This window comes from Emydura macquarii, unplaced genomic scaffold, assembly GCF_026122565.2.
Source record: "Emydura macquarii macquarii isolate MOO-44397 ecotype Brisbane River unplaced genomic scaffold, CSIRO-AGI_Emac_v2 contig_2897, whole genome shotgun sequence".
NCBI classification, from domain to species: Eukaryota; Metazoa; Chordata; order Testudines; family Chelidae; genus Emydura; species Emydura macquarii.
In genome coordinates, this window is record NW_027133034.1 from 14766813 (window position 1) to 14784440 (window position 17628).

Here is a 17628-nt window from a genome sequence, read left to right on the forward strand (position 1 = left end):
ATAGTTAAAGCAGTTCCATAAAAGATAGCTTTTATAAACACACAACTACTTCAATAAGAACAATTCACAGATTTGTAAATATGCAACAATTAAACATTTTCCTTAATTTTAGCATTTTGTATGCCATTTAATCAACACAGAACATAAAGGATAGTAAAATATTATGATTGGTTTTTGTGTCAATTTATTCTCATAAGAGACAGTGATAGCTCTGGAAATCAAGTTTTTTATCCACAAGGTTGCAATTGAGCTCCTCACAACTAGAGACCACCTCTATGGGCAGACACACACAAATGAGTTATTCATCTTTCTAATGAGACTACCCATTAGTGATGGTTGTTTTTGCAGCATGGGCATTTATTTACTAGCAAATCAACTGAGACCACTAACTCACCTCACATAGGTCAAGGCAACTTCATATTTAGAATCTGATCACCACAATCCTGGGCAGAATTTTAAACCTGTGGCAAAAACCAATTAACAACTCAACCCCATCCTTCCTGCCTCCTAAAATCCTTACCACCTCTAACTCTTATTCATTGTACTCAGCCTGCTTCCCTTCTCCTCCAAACACTGCTGCTTCCTCTTATCTTAAAGAAATCCTCACTTGAACCCACTACTCTCTCATCTCCCTTTCCTTTCCCTCTATCTCCAAGCTCCTGAGCAGACTATTCCATTTCTTGACAATTTCACCTCCAGCTCTGTCCTCAATCAAATTTCCTTCCCACTAGAGCAACCCTCCCCCAAAAGGCAATAATAATTTCTCTAAGTTTCAAAGGCAAGTGTCTGATGGCTGGGACACGCACGTAACCCGGCCAGGCTCAGCCCGAAAAGGCAAAATGAACCCACTTCGTGGGCTCACCATCTGAGAGGCGAAGGGTGAGAGTTGGATGCGATGCCAGAATGGCAGCATGAGGGATAAACCATGACGGACTGGCCCTCTACAATGGAAACTGGCTCTAAGGATGTGGAATGTCACTTCATTGGTGGGGAAAGTGCCAGAGCTGGTGGAAGAGATGGAAAGATATCGGCTAGATATAGTTGTCCTCACCTCCAGACATAGCAGGGGCTCTGGAAACAAACTTCTCAACCGAGAGTGGTCACTTTCCTACTCGGGAGTGGCCCTGCACGAGAGGCCCTGTGTGTGGGGGGGGAGATATTCAAGTTCCTGGCTGGGTGCTGCACAGTTGGGGTTTGTCCCAGTAGACAAGAGGGTCACCTCAATGAGACTTCGTGTCTCAGAGAGACAAACTCTGACCCTTTGTGTGTTTCAGCCCTTTCAGAGATGGTTGGATTGGTGCTCAAAAGAGGCAGTAGGTGGCACTCTGTCATTTTACTGGGGACTTCAATGCCCACACGGGGAATAATGGACACTACCTGCAGGGGAGTGATTGGTAGTAATGGCCTCCCTGATCTGGATCCGAAAGATGTTGGTGGACTTCTGTGCTAGCCATGGATTGTCCATAACCAACATCATGTTTGAACACAAGGTTGCTCATAAATGTACCAGATACCAGAGCACGTTGGGCTGAAGATCAATGATTGAAAGAATTATAAAGTTATCGGACCTAAGACCATATGTTCATTGAAATGAAATCCCAGGCCTGTGAGGAGTCACGAAGAATGACTACCAGACGGCCTCAAAGGTGTTCTGGAAAACCATTCGTCGCCTTAGGAAGGGTCGGCAGGATGTTGCCCTGTTCTCAGCCAAAGTGGTGAAACACTGACCATGACCGAGAAGATTGTTGAGAAGTGGAAGGAGCACTTTGAGGAACTCCTCAACCCAGTGGGCAGTGCCGGAAACCCCCAGTGGGATCAGATCTATTTCTGTTGATGAGGTCACTGAGGTAATAAAGTGCCTTTGCACCTGTAAAGGCAGCAGGGGTGGACAAGATTCACCTGGAGATGTGGAAATCACTGGACAAAGTGATGTTGGGGTTAACATGCCTCTTCAACGTTGCATGGAAGGCGGGATTGGCAAACTGTGGTGGTGGTCCTGATCTTTAAGAAGGGAGACCAGAGGATGTGTTCCAACTACAGGGGGAACCAAACTTCTCAGCCTCCCTGGCAAAGTCTATCCATTAGGTGAACCTCATACTCAAGAGGAACAATGCACTTTCCATCCCGGATGTGGAATAACAGACCAGCTCTTTGCTCTCTCACAGATACTTGAGAGGTCATGGAAATATGCAAAACCTGTCTACCGTTGTTTTGTAGACCTGGAGAAGGCTTATGACCGGGTTCCCCGAGATATTCTATAGGGAAGTGCTGCAGGAGCATGAGGTGCCAGTGCTGATGCTGTGTGCCATCTGGTCCCTTTATTTCCAGAGTGAGAGTTGTGTCCGCATTCTTGGCATTAAGTTAATTCAAGGTAGGTGTTTGACTCCACCAAGGGTGCGTTCTGTCCCCACTCTTGTTTGTGATCTTCATGGACAGGGTATCAAGTCGCAGCCATGTAGGGAAGTGAATCCAGTATGAGGATTTGTAGCTGGCATCTCTGCCATTTTCAAATGTTGTCCTTCTTGCTTCTTCAGACTGTGGTCTCTGACGCGCACTTGAATGCTTTGCTGCTGACCATGAAGCAGCTGGGATGAGAATCAGGACCTCCAATTCAGAGGTCATGGTTCCTTCCCAGAAGAAAGTGGAGTGTTCTTTCAGGTGAAGAGGTAGCAGTTTCCCTTAGCAGAAGAGTTTAAGTATCTAGGGGTCTTATCCAGGAGTGATGGTAAGCAGGAGCGTGAGATTGACTGGCGGATTAGTGTGGTGGCAGCAGTTATATGAGCACTGGCCAATCTCTGGTGGTGAAGCAGGAGCTACGTTTTTAGATGAAGCTCTTGGCTTACAGGTCATTTTATGTCCCCATTCTCACTTATGGTCATGAACTTTGGGAGGAGGCCCCAAGGCCGACCCAAGACACGCTGGAGCGATTGTCTCCCCTAGATGGCCTGGGAATCCCCCAGGAGGAGCTGGAACCTGTTGCGGAAGAAAGGGAAGTTTGGTCCTCCCTATTTGCCATACTGCCATCCCAACCCTCACCAGGAAAAGCTGCATAAAGAAGACGACGACGACAACGTTTCAAGGGTCACTTCTTTACTCTGATTCTCCTTAGTTCATTTAACATAATCAGCAAAGCACTTCTTCAGACTCTCTTTTCCATGGATTTCTGTGATTTGATTCTCTTCCTATTTTGCTGACTCCTCCTTTATTACCTTTAATGGATCCACTTGCAGCTTCCTCTGCTCCTGCACAGTTCTGTCTTCTAGAACATTTTCTGTTGCCTCCCCACCTTGCTCCATCCTCTGCCCATGCTTCTCACTTTATTGCTCCCTTTGTCATCTCCTTTTGATACCACTCCCTATAGTTCCCTTTCTATGTAATTACACTATGCCTTTGCATCACTAACCACCACTCCTATACCATTTACTCCTCCCCTCAGCATAGAAGTAGCAGAACGTACAATATTTACTCACTTTGTTTTTAATCACCCATCATTTTTTTACTCTCTTATCTATCAAATGCAAGAACATTTGACAAGCTGTTTATAAATGCACATGATTACATTTACTTTACAGAAGGGGTGCTTGGCATTCATATGGACAGAATTAGGAAAACCATGGAATTGATGTTCCACCTGTTTAAGATTTCAGATTTGTGGAAGAAAGCACACTCAGAGGAAACAGATGGATCATTCTTAATTGTATAACTGAGTTGTGAACTCTTATCTGTAATGCATTATAAAGAGTCACTGTGCTATGTAAAGTTTATTAATAATCAATTCCCTGACTCACCTAGGCCAATTGACTACGTTCTCACATTTTCAGTGCTTTCAGCTTAAAAGGAAGTCTCTGTTTTTGCTATTTCTCTACTGAAAAGTAAACTTACACTGAAAGGCAGGCTAGAATACACAGCCATCCCCAAGCAACTTTGCAAAATACTTGGAACATAAATGCACTTTAAGAATAGCATCTTTTATTACCAGAGTGGAGGGGGGAGCATTTCTAGCACAAATTTAACTTGTTTTCATTAAAAACAGTGCTATTCTAGAAGCTATAGATATGTTATTAAATATACTGGACTGTAAGAGCTGGTTCAATATTAAATTAAAACTATAATTCAGTAAGACCTTTCCAGCACTACTTCAGAATTAAGTCATGCGCTTGAGAAATTTAGAAAAAAGTGTCTTTAGATCATTAAAAAAACCTCACAAAAAACTTATAACAGCAAGAACAGTTTCCTCAAGAAAACCTTGAGATTGTTGTACACAAAGCACAATGGTTTCACACTTTATGTTCATATGGTGCGTTAAAGGTGTAGTTCCCCAAATTGAATATAAATTTATAAACAGAACTCTGCCAATCCTGAATCTGAAGTGTACTTGATAGACTCTGAAAATATGACATGCATTCTTCAGTGACCAACCATTACTCACCTGTCGCAAATAGAGAAAAAAGCTAGAATATTGGCCAGCCTCAGGCAGATAGGACAAAAACACTGTGATACAGATCAGAAGGACTGTAGAATCTTTCCCAACTTTCTTCAAGGACTATTACAAGGAGAAAAGAAGAAAATATCAACCAAACTGAACTACTTTGAAAACTCCTTGTAAAAAGGGATAACAGCAGCAGTCCCATTACATTTTCCATTACTAATGACAAGGTGAACAAAATCCTATGAAACATTACAGCAAAAGTCGTTTAAAAGCAAATTTCCTTACTTGTCTAACATCTCACGAAAGTTTTAATTTGATTCTCACTATTTGTTTGCTTATTTTACACTTTACTCACCATGGACAAAAGGAACAAACTAGTTAGAGACACTTCTTGTCCTCATGCACTAATGTAATACTGCAACAGATAGGGAAGGGCTCAAGACTAGCAGGGAAATAGTTAATGTAAATTAAAAAGATTTTCCTTAAACTAGACTATATTAAGGTATTTCAATTATTAGATTTTCATATAGCCAAATATAAATTTTGGGCCTTATCCATCCATAGTGACCATTACATTTTGGTGCTGAGTGTCAAACTGTCAAACCTTAAAACTAGTTAAACATTCATAAAGATAGTGTACGTATTACTCCAAGTTTAAGCATTTACCACCATGAACCCTGCTAAAAAGTCTAAAGAGACTACTGCTAGTGATCAGCACGGAGCCTACTTACTATTCTGTAGTTTGGCTTACCATATCACAAAAGTATTTTTATTTCTTGTGTATTTCTTACACTTGCTCATTTCTGATAATACTATATCATATTTCGAAAAACTGGAGAAAGCAAGTCTTGTTGCTGCAGTTTTTCCAAGCATATCACTCATCTCAACATTTATAATGCATTTTCTTTAGAGCAACTCTCAGCAGGGTGATTTCATTAAGAACAATTCACTTTTGAAAAAAAAAAAATCAGTGTATGAATCCACCTATAGAAGTCAGCACACTTATGAAAGCAAAAAGCATACAATTAATGTAAAAAGCTTACAATAGCAATTTATTTTTCAAAGTGAGTACATAATGTAAGAATTCAAACACTTTCCTTTCCATAACAATGTGTTAAGTGAGTCTACTCTAGAGGGTGGAGTGTTTCCTCAAGATTTCCCATCTCCAGACCTCCACCATACTACACGTTTGTGAAAGGTTCCAATGCATAGAATACCCAACATGGTTGTTAGTTACATGTAGTTAGAGCTCTTTTGCAAAAAAAGGTGTAAAGATTAATGTGTATTAGTTTAATTTTATTGATAAATTAGTCAAACAAATTATGATGTTTAAAAACATTGAATAACTACTTTAAAATTTTATAAAAATGTATCTTACTGCAAAGGGATCTGCTTGTTCCCATGATATAGGGGCTCCCCAAGAAGCAGGTCTCATTTTTTCAGGCAGAGATTCTGGTACAGCTAACAGGATGAAACAAATATCCAGGACAGCCACCACTGTGGCCACTAGTACTACAAGGTTATCTCCTCTAACAGAAGACAGGTATGCTCCAATGGCAGGACTAGTTACCAAGCTTGCGGCAAAGGTGGCAGATACCTAAGCATAAACACATAATTTTATACGTTAAATTGGTTTCACTGCTACAGGTTAATAAAGCAATATTAAAGGGTTTTGAAAATACAGGTACTTCAATTTAAAAAAAAAAATAGAGCTGGTCATAAAATGGGTACAAAAAAAATGAAAATCTCCATTTTCTGCAACCAAAACCTGGAAAGTTTCCAGCTGAAACACTAATTTTCATCCAAATATTCAGTTTTCCAATGGAAAACAATAAAAAAAATTCAAGGAAGGTAGACACTTTCCACAAAAGTTCTAATTTAATTGAAAACCCAATTCCTCAAATGAAATAAATTCAGCCAGCCCCAGTCAATATGCATAAATTATACTGTTTTAAACTCTTTGAAATCAAGCGTCCACATTTTGGGATAACTGTGATATTGGGAGAATTTGTTACATAAGGCCTTCTCTACACTCAAAACATATACTCCCTATCAGCAGGACTACAAATGCATCACTTTAAATATTAGTACAAACAGGGTTCAGGAACTTTCACCATTTTATGAAAATCTGTTCATGGCTTATAGCACTTAATGGTGCAGATGCTCCAGCTCTAAAATATAAGTACCAATTTATCTAGTGCAAGTACACCCTAACTTATAAATACAATAGTGTATATATCTGATTCAAGTCCTAAATTAACAAAGTTCATGAATTTAGGCTTACAACATGTTTACAATAAAAGTTGTGGTTTTTTTATGCTAATTAAGGGATTTCTTCTGATTAAAGGTTACAGTATTTAACTGCTGCTTACTCTGCGGCAAACTGAATCCACAGCATAAGAACATAAACATAGCCATACTGGGTCAGACCAAGGTCCATCTAGCCTAGTATCCTGTCTTTCGACAGTGGCCAAATGCCAGGTGCTTCAGAGGGAATGAACAGAACAGGTAACCATCAAGTGATCCATCCTGTTGCCTATTCCCAGCTTCTGGCAAACAGTAATCCCTGCCCAGCTTTTCCATACTCCTAATCATTTTCGTTGCCCTTTCCCAATTCCAATACATCTTTTTTGAGATGGGGTGACCAGATCTGCATGCAGTATTCAAGATATGGGCATACCATGGATTTATAAAGAGGCAATACAATATTTTCTGTCTTATTATCTATCCCTTTCCTAATGATTCCCAACATTCTCTTTTTGACTGCCACTGCACACTGAGTGCATGTTTCCAGAGAACTATCTACAATGACTCCAAGATCACAGCAAAACCCCTTTATTTTTGTGGCAAATTATTCTTTGGCAGATACAAGAATGTTAAAAAATTAGAGTTTTCCTTCAATAAAATATAAAAATGAAAACAACTAATATCTTGTGTTTTATTAATATAAAATCTGGAGCATGCTGAACATGAGGTCCTGTATAACTTAACTTAATGTAACTGTAGAAGGTGGTGGAGGTGGAAGATGAAGCACTGGAAGTTTTGACAGGTAGGGACTCAGTAAGACAATGCATCGTAAGGGCTAGAAACTTAATTTTACATATTCTGAGGCCATAGAACTATAAAACACAGAACTTACCACACGTATGTACAGCAACAAAATTAGTTAGAAAAAGGCATGATCATTAGTGGAAAAATTTCTCTCAGATTCTATTAGTTTCTAAAAAAATTTATCTAGGAATTCTAAGAGGGTTTTTTTATTTTTGTTTTTATTGAAGGCCTATGAAAGGGAAATAAGACCTGACTTATAGCTATATCACCTGCATTTGCACAATGTGATAATAGTAGCCCTTTTCAGCTATGATTAATAGAAGGATGAGCCAGGAAAGAACCATCATCTTTCACTGCGCTGACTCTACTGCTAAGTCTCTTCTTCCCATCACTGCCAGATGGGCACGAGTATTTTTATTCCTGGGGCTTTCCATTTTGTCTTTCTAACTGATCTTTTAACAGCTGCAAAGTAACAGAATATGGTACAACAGGCCAGGGACTACAGCCCTGCACTAACGTTACCCTTGAAACAGACTTTTATGGTACAGATGAAGGGAAAAATTATTACGTTTGAAGGCCCATTACTACGCACCTCCAATCTTGAGCTATGCAAGTATCTACCTACCTTGGTGTAGAGCTTTAAAGGAAATCAGACACATTTTCTATGTTCAGATGCAATTAGTACAAAGTAGCTGCTTCCAAGTAGCTAAAATGGTTCAAATTCTTGTTTACCAGAAAAGGCTATCGCAAATGAAGTACTAGGAGGCTTCTTCTTATTTAGGGAAGAGGGATGACAACACTTGGGGCCAACAGCTACACCACCTAAACCCATCTTTAAGAGCACATATCATGATGCAGAGATGCAAATAATTGAAAAGAGGTGTTTATCTGCCAAATATATCAAGCTCCAACTGTTCACATTCAGTTCCGTAAACAATAATAAAATGTATCTATACAGTTGAATTTCCTGCTCAAACCATTCATTCTGTCCCCACTGTCCAAACTACTGAATAATAGAACTTATTTTGCTAGGATTCCTATGTTCTTCAAACTTTATGCGAAAGTACTGAGAAGATCTTGTGGCATTTTTAAGGAAGGTGCTGTTTTTCAGAAGCTGAAGTATACTATTATTATTCAAGGGTTTCATGATGTTAATGCATTAATGAAGTAACAGGAAATAGGTGCATAACACCTACACATCGCTGCTCCAATGAGTTACTGTTGCGAAGGAATTAAGCAGCAGCTGATGTTCACTTTCAATTTTAAAAGTTACACACTAACTGTTAGACAAAAGAGGGATTGTTTGATGTGCCCTCAAAAGAGATTCCCTATTAGAAGACAGAGAATGGGAAAATGATTCATTTAAAAAGATTAAGGAAAAACATACATTTTATCCCCAAAAATAAGCTGCAACAGAAGTCTCCCAGTCAGACCATTCCATTAGATCACAAACACAAGACAGACAGGTTACAAGGTGCTGCTCCACATGAATATAGTATCTTCAAGTGCTCTTTTTAACTGATCATCGTACTAGCACTGTCTGGGAGAAAGGCCAATGTTGCCTCCAAAATCAGATTCAACAGCCTGAATTAGCTAATTGATAGAGGGGAAAAATTATGCAGTCTATGGAAGTGGCATTTCTTTACTCCTGAATTCCATGCCAGCTTAATTAGTCAAAAAGGACTCACTTTAAACATACCCTGCACCCCCTCTATTCCTGAACTAATTTTTTTAAAATACATGTGGTTTTTCCTGAACAAATGTGAGGAGGGCAGGGAATTTTCTTCATTTAAAAATTAAGGTTCTGCTAATAGCTGAAATCAGAACTGTTCTGATAAATCTGTGGCTCTGCCAGACAGCAAAGCTAAATAATCCAATAGAAGCAACTATTTACCTGAACAAGCAGACAAAAAATGGAAAAACTCTAGAAAAGCCACTCATCTTCCAACAAAACCTCAACAAGAGGCTTTTGCAGCATTCTAAGAAAGTAATCAAATTCAGGCTATTTAAGACTAAGGTGGGAAGCAAGGTTCCCTGGACCCTCAGCAAGAACACTTGGTCAGCATTCTCCTCTTTTATAACAAAGGAGATTTGGCTTGAATCCATCCATTGACTGAAATGGTAGCAGTGTCATGTCATTAAACTCTTGATATAGATGATTGTACAAGTCAAAAATAAGCAGTCTCATTGTACAAGAAAGACTGAATCAAAGCACCTTTCCTTCCTTCCCAAAAAGGCAAAACTCACCCATTGGCTCAAGTGGCACGATGTTATCCTGAGCAAGATTCTTATTAGGAATGTCAATGAAAGACGCTGGCTGCATCACAAAGAGATGGAGGGGAGGAAATTGGTCATGTTCCTGCCCGAGCCTCAAGGAATGGCCCACTGATAGCTGGATCAGGCCGAAGTTTCTTGGCACAGGCACTTGCCTAAATGCATAAGAAGCAGCCTACACTTGAATGCCAAAGCTCCCTTTACACCAGGGAAGAGGATAAAGATGGGTTAGTCCAGGTTAAAAATAGAAAAGACAATTATGTCACTGCATGATGCAAACAGTAAGATTTAAGTTTATAGGAAAAAAGCTTCTTTTTTTTTTCTTTTTTTTAAAAACAGAATTAATGCAAATAACCCATGCTTATGTTAGCCTGGAAAAGTTCATTGCAGACATGTGGCTTAGGTAATTTCTACACAGCAAGTTTATGCATTAGATTCCTTTTCTGGGTTCCCAGAAAAAAAAAAAAAAGCTTCATTAAGGCAAAGTTAAGTTTGAAAGCTCGTATCAGTAATTAAAGGATAAAAATCCTTCCAAGAATGTTGTACTTATTAAAAACAATTGCCAAGAAATTCAGAGTCAAGATTAACCTTTCAAGTGTTAGCTTTGTGCAAGTCTTACAACTCTTTCCATGTAGGTGTTGTAGTTTCTGACTGTACCTAGGTGGTCTGTTTGTCTAAATGTACTCAAAATCACAGGGAGCCAATCATGCCCTTAGTATTTCATAGAACTGGGTCCAAATCCATTTGGTGCTAGTTAGTGCAATTTAAGTTTAAGATTAGAGAGCTGCTCTAACCTGGTCCAGAAAAGATTACTACAAAGCTTTGCTAGTTCTCATCTTCTTTCTTCCCTCTCCCGGGTTGCCAGTGCCTAGGTGGCTATGTGAGGGTGAGGAGCCATCCTCTGCTACGCAGAGGCCAATAGATTCAGGCAGAGCCAATAGAGCTCTGATCCTGCTCTTGATGGGGTCTCTCAACTGGCAGATAAAGTAAGCAATGGAACAATCAGAGCTACTACCTCATCACCCCCATAGTGTAGCATGCAGCTAGCAGGTGAGTTGCTGAGCAGCAGAGAAGGGACAACAATTGTTTAGAGATGCTCCTAGGGTTGAAGGAGAATTAGTGTTTCCTATCACCTACTTAAGTCATGTGTGTTTGTCTGTGGCCCTCTGCTATAGTATCTGAGTGCCACACAATCTTTAATAGATTCATCCTCACAAGACCCCTGTGAGATGAGTATTATCCTCTTTTTACACAAGGGGCACTAAGGCAAAGAGGCTAAGTGACTTTCCTAAAGTCACAAAGGAAGACTCAGGGACTTGAAACCAGATCTTCCAAGTCTAGGCTAGTCTGTACCATCCTTCTCCTTGTAGTGACAGGTTTGATTCAAATATTTCAATTTTAACTTCACATAGTATGATCAGGAAACATTTTTCTATATATAATAAAATATAAATTTTCTAGTGTAAGAGAATTTAAGTTTTTTACATATATCTTACCAGTCCATACGCAGTACTTCTCTCATGTTCTTGTGTTATGTCAGCTACATAGGCAAATATTACAGAGAAGGTAACAGAAAAGACTCCAGATACTGAAATCATAGCAAAGTACCACCTACAAAGTCAAAAGGATAATCAGAAAACACCCCCAATTTATCTTATTACAAAAACAAGATGTTTACACTATGAAAATATTTATGTTAATCTAGAACAACTTTAGATCTATTTAAAATACAGCTATCCACAATGTTAATTTTGTTCAGCCTGTAGTTTAACAATATAAATTGTAAAATCAATGCTAAGGAAGCTGTCAAACATCAAAATATATTGATCTAATGAAAGCAGCAGCACTTTCTTTTTCTAGAGAATCATTAAAAGAAAATCCCAATTTCTGACTGACCTCTAATGAAGGATAATCATTCCCATAAAATTATGAAGATGTTAAGGAAAAGAGCAATATAGGCTATGATGAATTTCAGTTGTGAAGAAATAAAACTGTCTGAAAACTTAGCTATCCAAGGTTGCCCTAAAATGGAAAGAAGTTTTTCAGCAAAAAATGTTACTCTGGAGTCACTTTTCAGTGAATTAATGGTAGTTAATCCCTATCTATTAAGGTTACAGAAGCTTTCAAAATCCAGAGCATGATTACAGGCTCTAAGGCAGTCACAACAGGCGTAGAAAGTTCTAATATCTTTGCTTCATCAAAATGCACCAAATAAAGGTAAAGGGAAATAAGAAGTAAAGGGAAAAGGAAAAATAAGGCAATTCAGTTAAAATTTCAGAGAGCTATAATCAAACGCCAAAGACTGTCTGCATTTTATTCTTCGCTTTTATACACCCATTTAGAATTGCTACCATAAAACATTAATTTGCCTTGTAAAATATTTTAACATACTGGTTATTAGTGCATCCCCATAAAATGTAAGAGAAAATGTAGTAGACCTTAGAGTTTAAAATTGTGTAGTGCAGTTAGGTAATGCAGTCTGTGTACTTTAGCAATTACTGCTAGACTTGTGTGTGTGAACATAATTACTAATTCAGTTTACAGGAAACATTCCTTAACACCCCCTACACAAAATCAATGTTTAGAACATGAACAAAGAAGTGCCAGGATGATTTAATCACATCTTGAGAAGTTAATCATTTTTTTCTTGTCTAATTATCCTTATTTTCCAAACACCAATCCTCCCTAGATTCCGTTCACCACAGCCCCCTGCTGCAACACTTACCATGGACTTATCCTCATTAATGGAATTGGGACACAAGTGAAGAAAACTGTAACAAGAAGAAAAGACTTTCTTCCCCACACATCAGATAGAGCACCTATTAACGGAGCACTCATAAAGGATAAAAAACCCTGTAAGAGAGGAAAAAAAGATAATACATTTTGACGTATAGTAAGTTTTTTTTTTTTTTTTTTTTCAAACTACAATTTAAATGGAAGTGATTTAATTTGTGCTTTGATTCATAGCTGTTCTAGGATAAGGAAACGTCAGAAAACAGAGATATAAACCTATAGTTAGAAACCTACATAAAAATAAAGTTTATTGCAGTTACAGGACACTTATAAAACTGGTTCTTCCACTAACATTCTACCCAACTCAATTATTCAATTTTTTATACCACTACAACAAGGTTGATTTAGGTTTCATTTTCTGTGGCATGGAACTGGTTTCTGTGACTTTCCCCTGGTTTTGTATCAATGTTTATTATTTGTTATGTGCTTAAACCCCTCAGCTATTTTAGTCTAACTGATGTTTTAGCTAGAATTCCTTCAGGTTTATCCACGATTGGATACAACAACATCCCAATATGGTCCATTTTCCTTCAACCCCCTGTGTAGCAGAAAACAGCATCACCATCTTCAGTCTGAGAGGGAGGGTGAGCAGCACCTTTCAACACAAGGCAAAATGATCAACAGGCTAAATCAGCAAGAAGCAAGCATCCAAGGAGCAGATGGCAACCACCCATCTTCTCCCTGCAGACCAAGTAGTAATTTACCTAGATGCACTTAAAGCACTATGATGTGAATGAAAGGGTACTTCTCAGATAGAATTGAGATACAGATTTTAGACTGTTCTGTGGTGCTGCAATACCAAATGAATTATCTTAAAAATGAACAAATCATTTGAGGGGAGAATGTTTAATTTCTTTTTAGCACTTTTTAAATCCCAGAAGAAATATGTGTAACACTCGTGTTAATATGATGTTTCTCTCTCCCCTCAACATTCCCCTTTAGATCTGCAGTAAATCCAGATGCTGCCAAATATCTGCTAAGTGCAAGCCACACTGCTTCTAACAGTGCTCAAGCACATGGAAAATCTACTCCACATGACTTTACTACATCACAGTTCAAATGAAATCACCCTCCAGAAAAAATGAGAAAACAGTTAGAAGTCTTGTATAAACATACCATCGTAGTACTATGCCAGACCCTGAGAGATGGAGAAGTGATATTTTCAGGCATTGGTGGTTTAGTTATCGTTGTCTGTGTAACTAAAATTGAGCAGTAAAAACTGAAGTGCTAAGCCCGCATTCACTGGGAAGTAGGTGCATTACTCATTTGTAGGCTAATTTTTTGCCCACTACAGCCAAAATTCAGTAAAATATGTGCTGAAGTAGGGCCTGCACCAATTTTAACATCATCTGTTCAAATCATATGTACAACGTGCAGCAGTAGCCACACAGATATTTTCCCCCAGAAAGTCATTAAATCAAAGACATGAAAGAACTGATATGTCAACCCTTCCTAACATCTATTAAGCCTTCTGAAGTAAGTTTACACCATGAGTTTAGTGCAATTCTACTTCACAGTTCTAAAACACATGTAAAAGACAATATCCATCTTAAAAGCAGTAAACAACAGCTTTTCCTCACATGCTTATATATAATGTAAAGCAACTATTGAAGCTAACTCTGTAATTAAAATTGATTATCCATTTTGTTTTTAGCTACATAAAAGAAGTTACAGGACGTTCAAGTCACAACAGGGCTTTTTTTCTTTAATACAAATACTTGACAAAGGCTTCAGATTTACATTCACATGACTAGCAGCTCTGCAACTATCAATAAAACCTTGATGCATTATACAAAATAAAATCTATAGTACTTAAAATGGTTCATTTTCTTCTTTTAACATTATTTAATTTGGGGGAAAGACTCTGAAGTGGAGATAAAGCACAGGAATAAGAACACCAGTTTTCATTTAGTTCTTATTTAAGAAAGTTACATTTCACTATAAAAACCACATAGGACTAATCTCCTTCGGTTTCTTTGAGACATCACGGACAGAGCTGGTGTGTTTACATTTTGAAACAGGGCCAATTTGTATTTTGCTACTTGATGTTTTCTGTAGTAGAATTTGTTACTAACAGAACTGTATTTTATATTTGTATTTGTTTTTTTCTTTGTGAATTGTTTTGTATTTTTCTGGGTCTTTTTTCAACAGTCTTACAAAGGATACAGTGTCAGGCTTTTAAGATCAAGCATGACTCAATTAATCTCAATGAAGGAAAGCCTAATGCAGTCTGATAATTATTAAATAAGTCTACAATTCAATCAATTCAAAAACAAGAGATGGAGTTATGGGCACGTAAGAAGTCAGTGTATGCAAATGGAAAAGTAAAAATTTCAGAGTTCTAAAAGAACAAGTGAAGAACTGTCTAGTGGTTAATGATGCACGTATGAATCTTAAGACAGAAAGTACTATGTTGGATTCAATATAAAGAATGTGATACATTCATGGATGATAGGTCCTTCAATGGCTGTTAGCCAAGAGGGCCAGGGACTCAACCCCGTACTTCCAGTATCCCTAAGCCTGTGAGTGCCAAAAACTGCGACTAGACAAGAAGGGACAGATCACTCGCTAATTGCACTGATTGTTCATTTCCTCCTAAACATCTGATACTGACTGTCAGAAGACAGGATACTGGGCTAACTGGACCAGTGGTCTGACCCAGTATGGCTGTTCTTATGTACATTTCTTTGAAATATTAGATGCTGATTTCCTTGAGGCAGAGGGAGAAGCAGAGGGAGAGAAATGTGAGTGTGTCACGTACTAGCATTGTTTATTAATTCATTATTTGCAAAAACGGCCTAGATTAGGCTTTGCAAAAACGGCCTAAGATTGTGCATTTTCTAAAAAGGGACTCTTGCCAAGGATGTTCAACATATGAGCTCTGATGCAAAACAGATGTTTAAGCATTAATTAATTAATTAATTAAGCATTAATGTTTAAACATTAATTAAGAACAAATGCCAATACCTTCAAACTGATGCATAAGCTTGTAAAAATGCTTATGGATGAAGGAAAAAACTGGTTAGATACCTATTTCAATTCCAAGCGTTTAAGAAGATACAATATAAAATGAAGGGAAAAAAGTGACTTGAAATTATGGATATCACTGTAACTCATAAGCACAAAAAGATTACGTTCAACTGACTATTTAAGAGTCTTACCTTAACACCCTGAATAAGACCATTCATTAAAAATGTATGCTGAGGAAATGTTTCATGTAAGACCTAAAAAGAAAAAACATGTTAAAACTTAGGTTGTGTGTATACTGAGACACAAAAGAATGGAGAAGAGAAACGGTGACAAAATGTAATCCTCTCTCGCTAATAAAAAGGAAACAAAACACAAATGCAACTTCACCAAGCCTAGATAAAAGTTTATCTAGCAGACTCAGGGTATGTCTATATTAGAAACGTAAGTCTACCTATATTAGGTCAACTTACAGCCACCGCAGTAACTACTGTGACAGTTCATGTCCACGCGACCCTCCTTGGGTCCATGGTGTGCGTCCTCACCAGGAGCGCTTCCACCAACCTAAGAGTGGCTATGTGGGGAACCGAGAGACTGGGCTCTCAGCTCTACTGGCAGCTACCTGCCAGGAGCCCAGGGGCATCATAAGATACCAGTGGGCTCCCCTTCCTGTTCCCCCTCAGGGAGCAGGGTCCAGATGCCCCACATTCTTGCCTCCCACCCCGTCAGGAACCGAAAATGAGGGGCCACCCAGGCTTCTCGCCCCAGAACTGCCATATTAGTGAACACCATTTTCAGTCCAATTTGATTATAATTATTCCTATTAGCAGGATGATGAACTACTACAAAGGATGTTGAAAAGTTAGTAACTTAGTGAAAAAAAGCTCTACAATTTGCATACACCTTTCCAATCCCCACCTCCCAACTACAGACACAAATGTTCCAATTGCAAAGCTATATTGCTTTACCCACACCTCCTAATCACACTGTAATGGAAAAAATTATGTCAACCAACTCTACTGCAATGAGCACAGAGCCTGCAGGGTTAGAAGCTGTTGCTCAGGGGGAAAAAAAAAATCTAAGGTTACTAGTACAGTTTTGCGTAAAACAATCATTCTTTACATACTAAGTGGATTTTTGTTATAGGCCCTGATTAAGGCATTAACAATCACATGCCAGTTCTTGAACTAGTCCAATAAACTCTAATAAAATGTGAACAAACTTCCTAGAATATTACCTGTGAGACATTTTATCAATTGCTATAATTTAGGCTTGGTCTACCCTACAGCATTAGGTCAACATAAGGCATCTTGCATCGACCTAATTACATCAGTGTACACTACAGCCTTGCTCTCACCAGTGTACACGAACATAATGACTCCACCTCCACAAGAGCCATGGGGCTTACGCCCATGTAGTTTGGACACTGCAGGTTACTTACACTGGCTGTTGGCGGTCATTCTTGTCAATTCCATGGCTCCATGCTAGGAGCACTGCAGCTGCCTTGCAGAGCTGAACCAGTGAGGCGGCAGGGAGGGGCTCACAACTGTGCTCCTGGCACGAAGCCAGGAGCCTTAGGTAGCAGGAAGCCAGGAATGCTTTTAGCTTTCTTTAAAGGGTAAAACTGCATATAAAGGCTTTATGGATTAGTGTTAGCCATAGAAATGGATATTATAGAATCACAGGACTGGACAGGACCTCAAGAGGTCATCTAGTCCAGTCTCCTGCACTCATGGCAGGACTAAGTATTATACAAACCATCTCTGACAGGTGTTTGTCTAACCTCTTCTTAAAAATCTCCAATGATGAAAATTCATAGGCCATTTATTCCAGTGCTTAACTACCCTGACAATTAGGAAGTTTCTCCTAATGTTCAAACTAAACCACCTTCACTGTAATTTGAGGTCCTCAGAGTTTAAGGATGATTTTTCACATTCCTCCTTGTAACAACCTTTGATTTTACTAAACCTATGGGATTCTTTCTAACATAACTCATGGAGGACAGCTGACATCCCACTGGACTGGAGAGGGCCAAACAAAGTAGCTATCTTTTTTTAAAAAATGAACAAAAAGAACCCAGAGAATTATAGACCAGTTAATCTAACTTCAATATC

The 17628-nt window shown here is 38.6% G+C and overlaps 1 protein-coding gene across 1 annotated transcript in view; it reads right to left on the reverse strand.

Moving 5' to 3' along the window:
* MFSD14B (major facilitator superfamily domain containing 14B) overlaps positions 1-17628 on the reverse strand; it is a 46533-nt gene that overhangs the window by 13632 nt on the left and 15273 nt on the right. Inside the window, exons 3-7 of the mRNA XM_067568653.1 lie at positions 15709-15771; positions 12480-12607; positions 11251-11365; positions 5808-6026; positions 4430-4543 (exon numbers count right to left, since the gene is read on the reverse strand). Of these exons, the coding sequence (XP_067424754.1) occupies positions 4430-4543; positions 5808-6026; positions 11251-11365; positions 12480-12607; positions 15709-15771 (639 nt within the window). The remainder of the gene's footprint in view (positions 1-4429; positions 4544-5807; positions 6027-11250; positions 11366-12479; positions 12608-15708; positions 15772-17628) is intronic.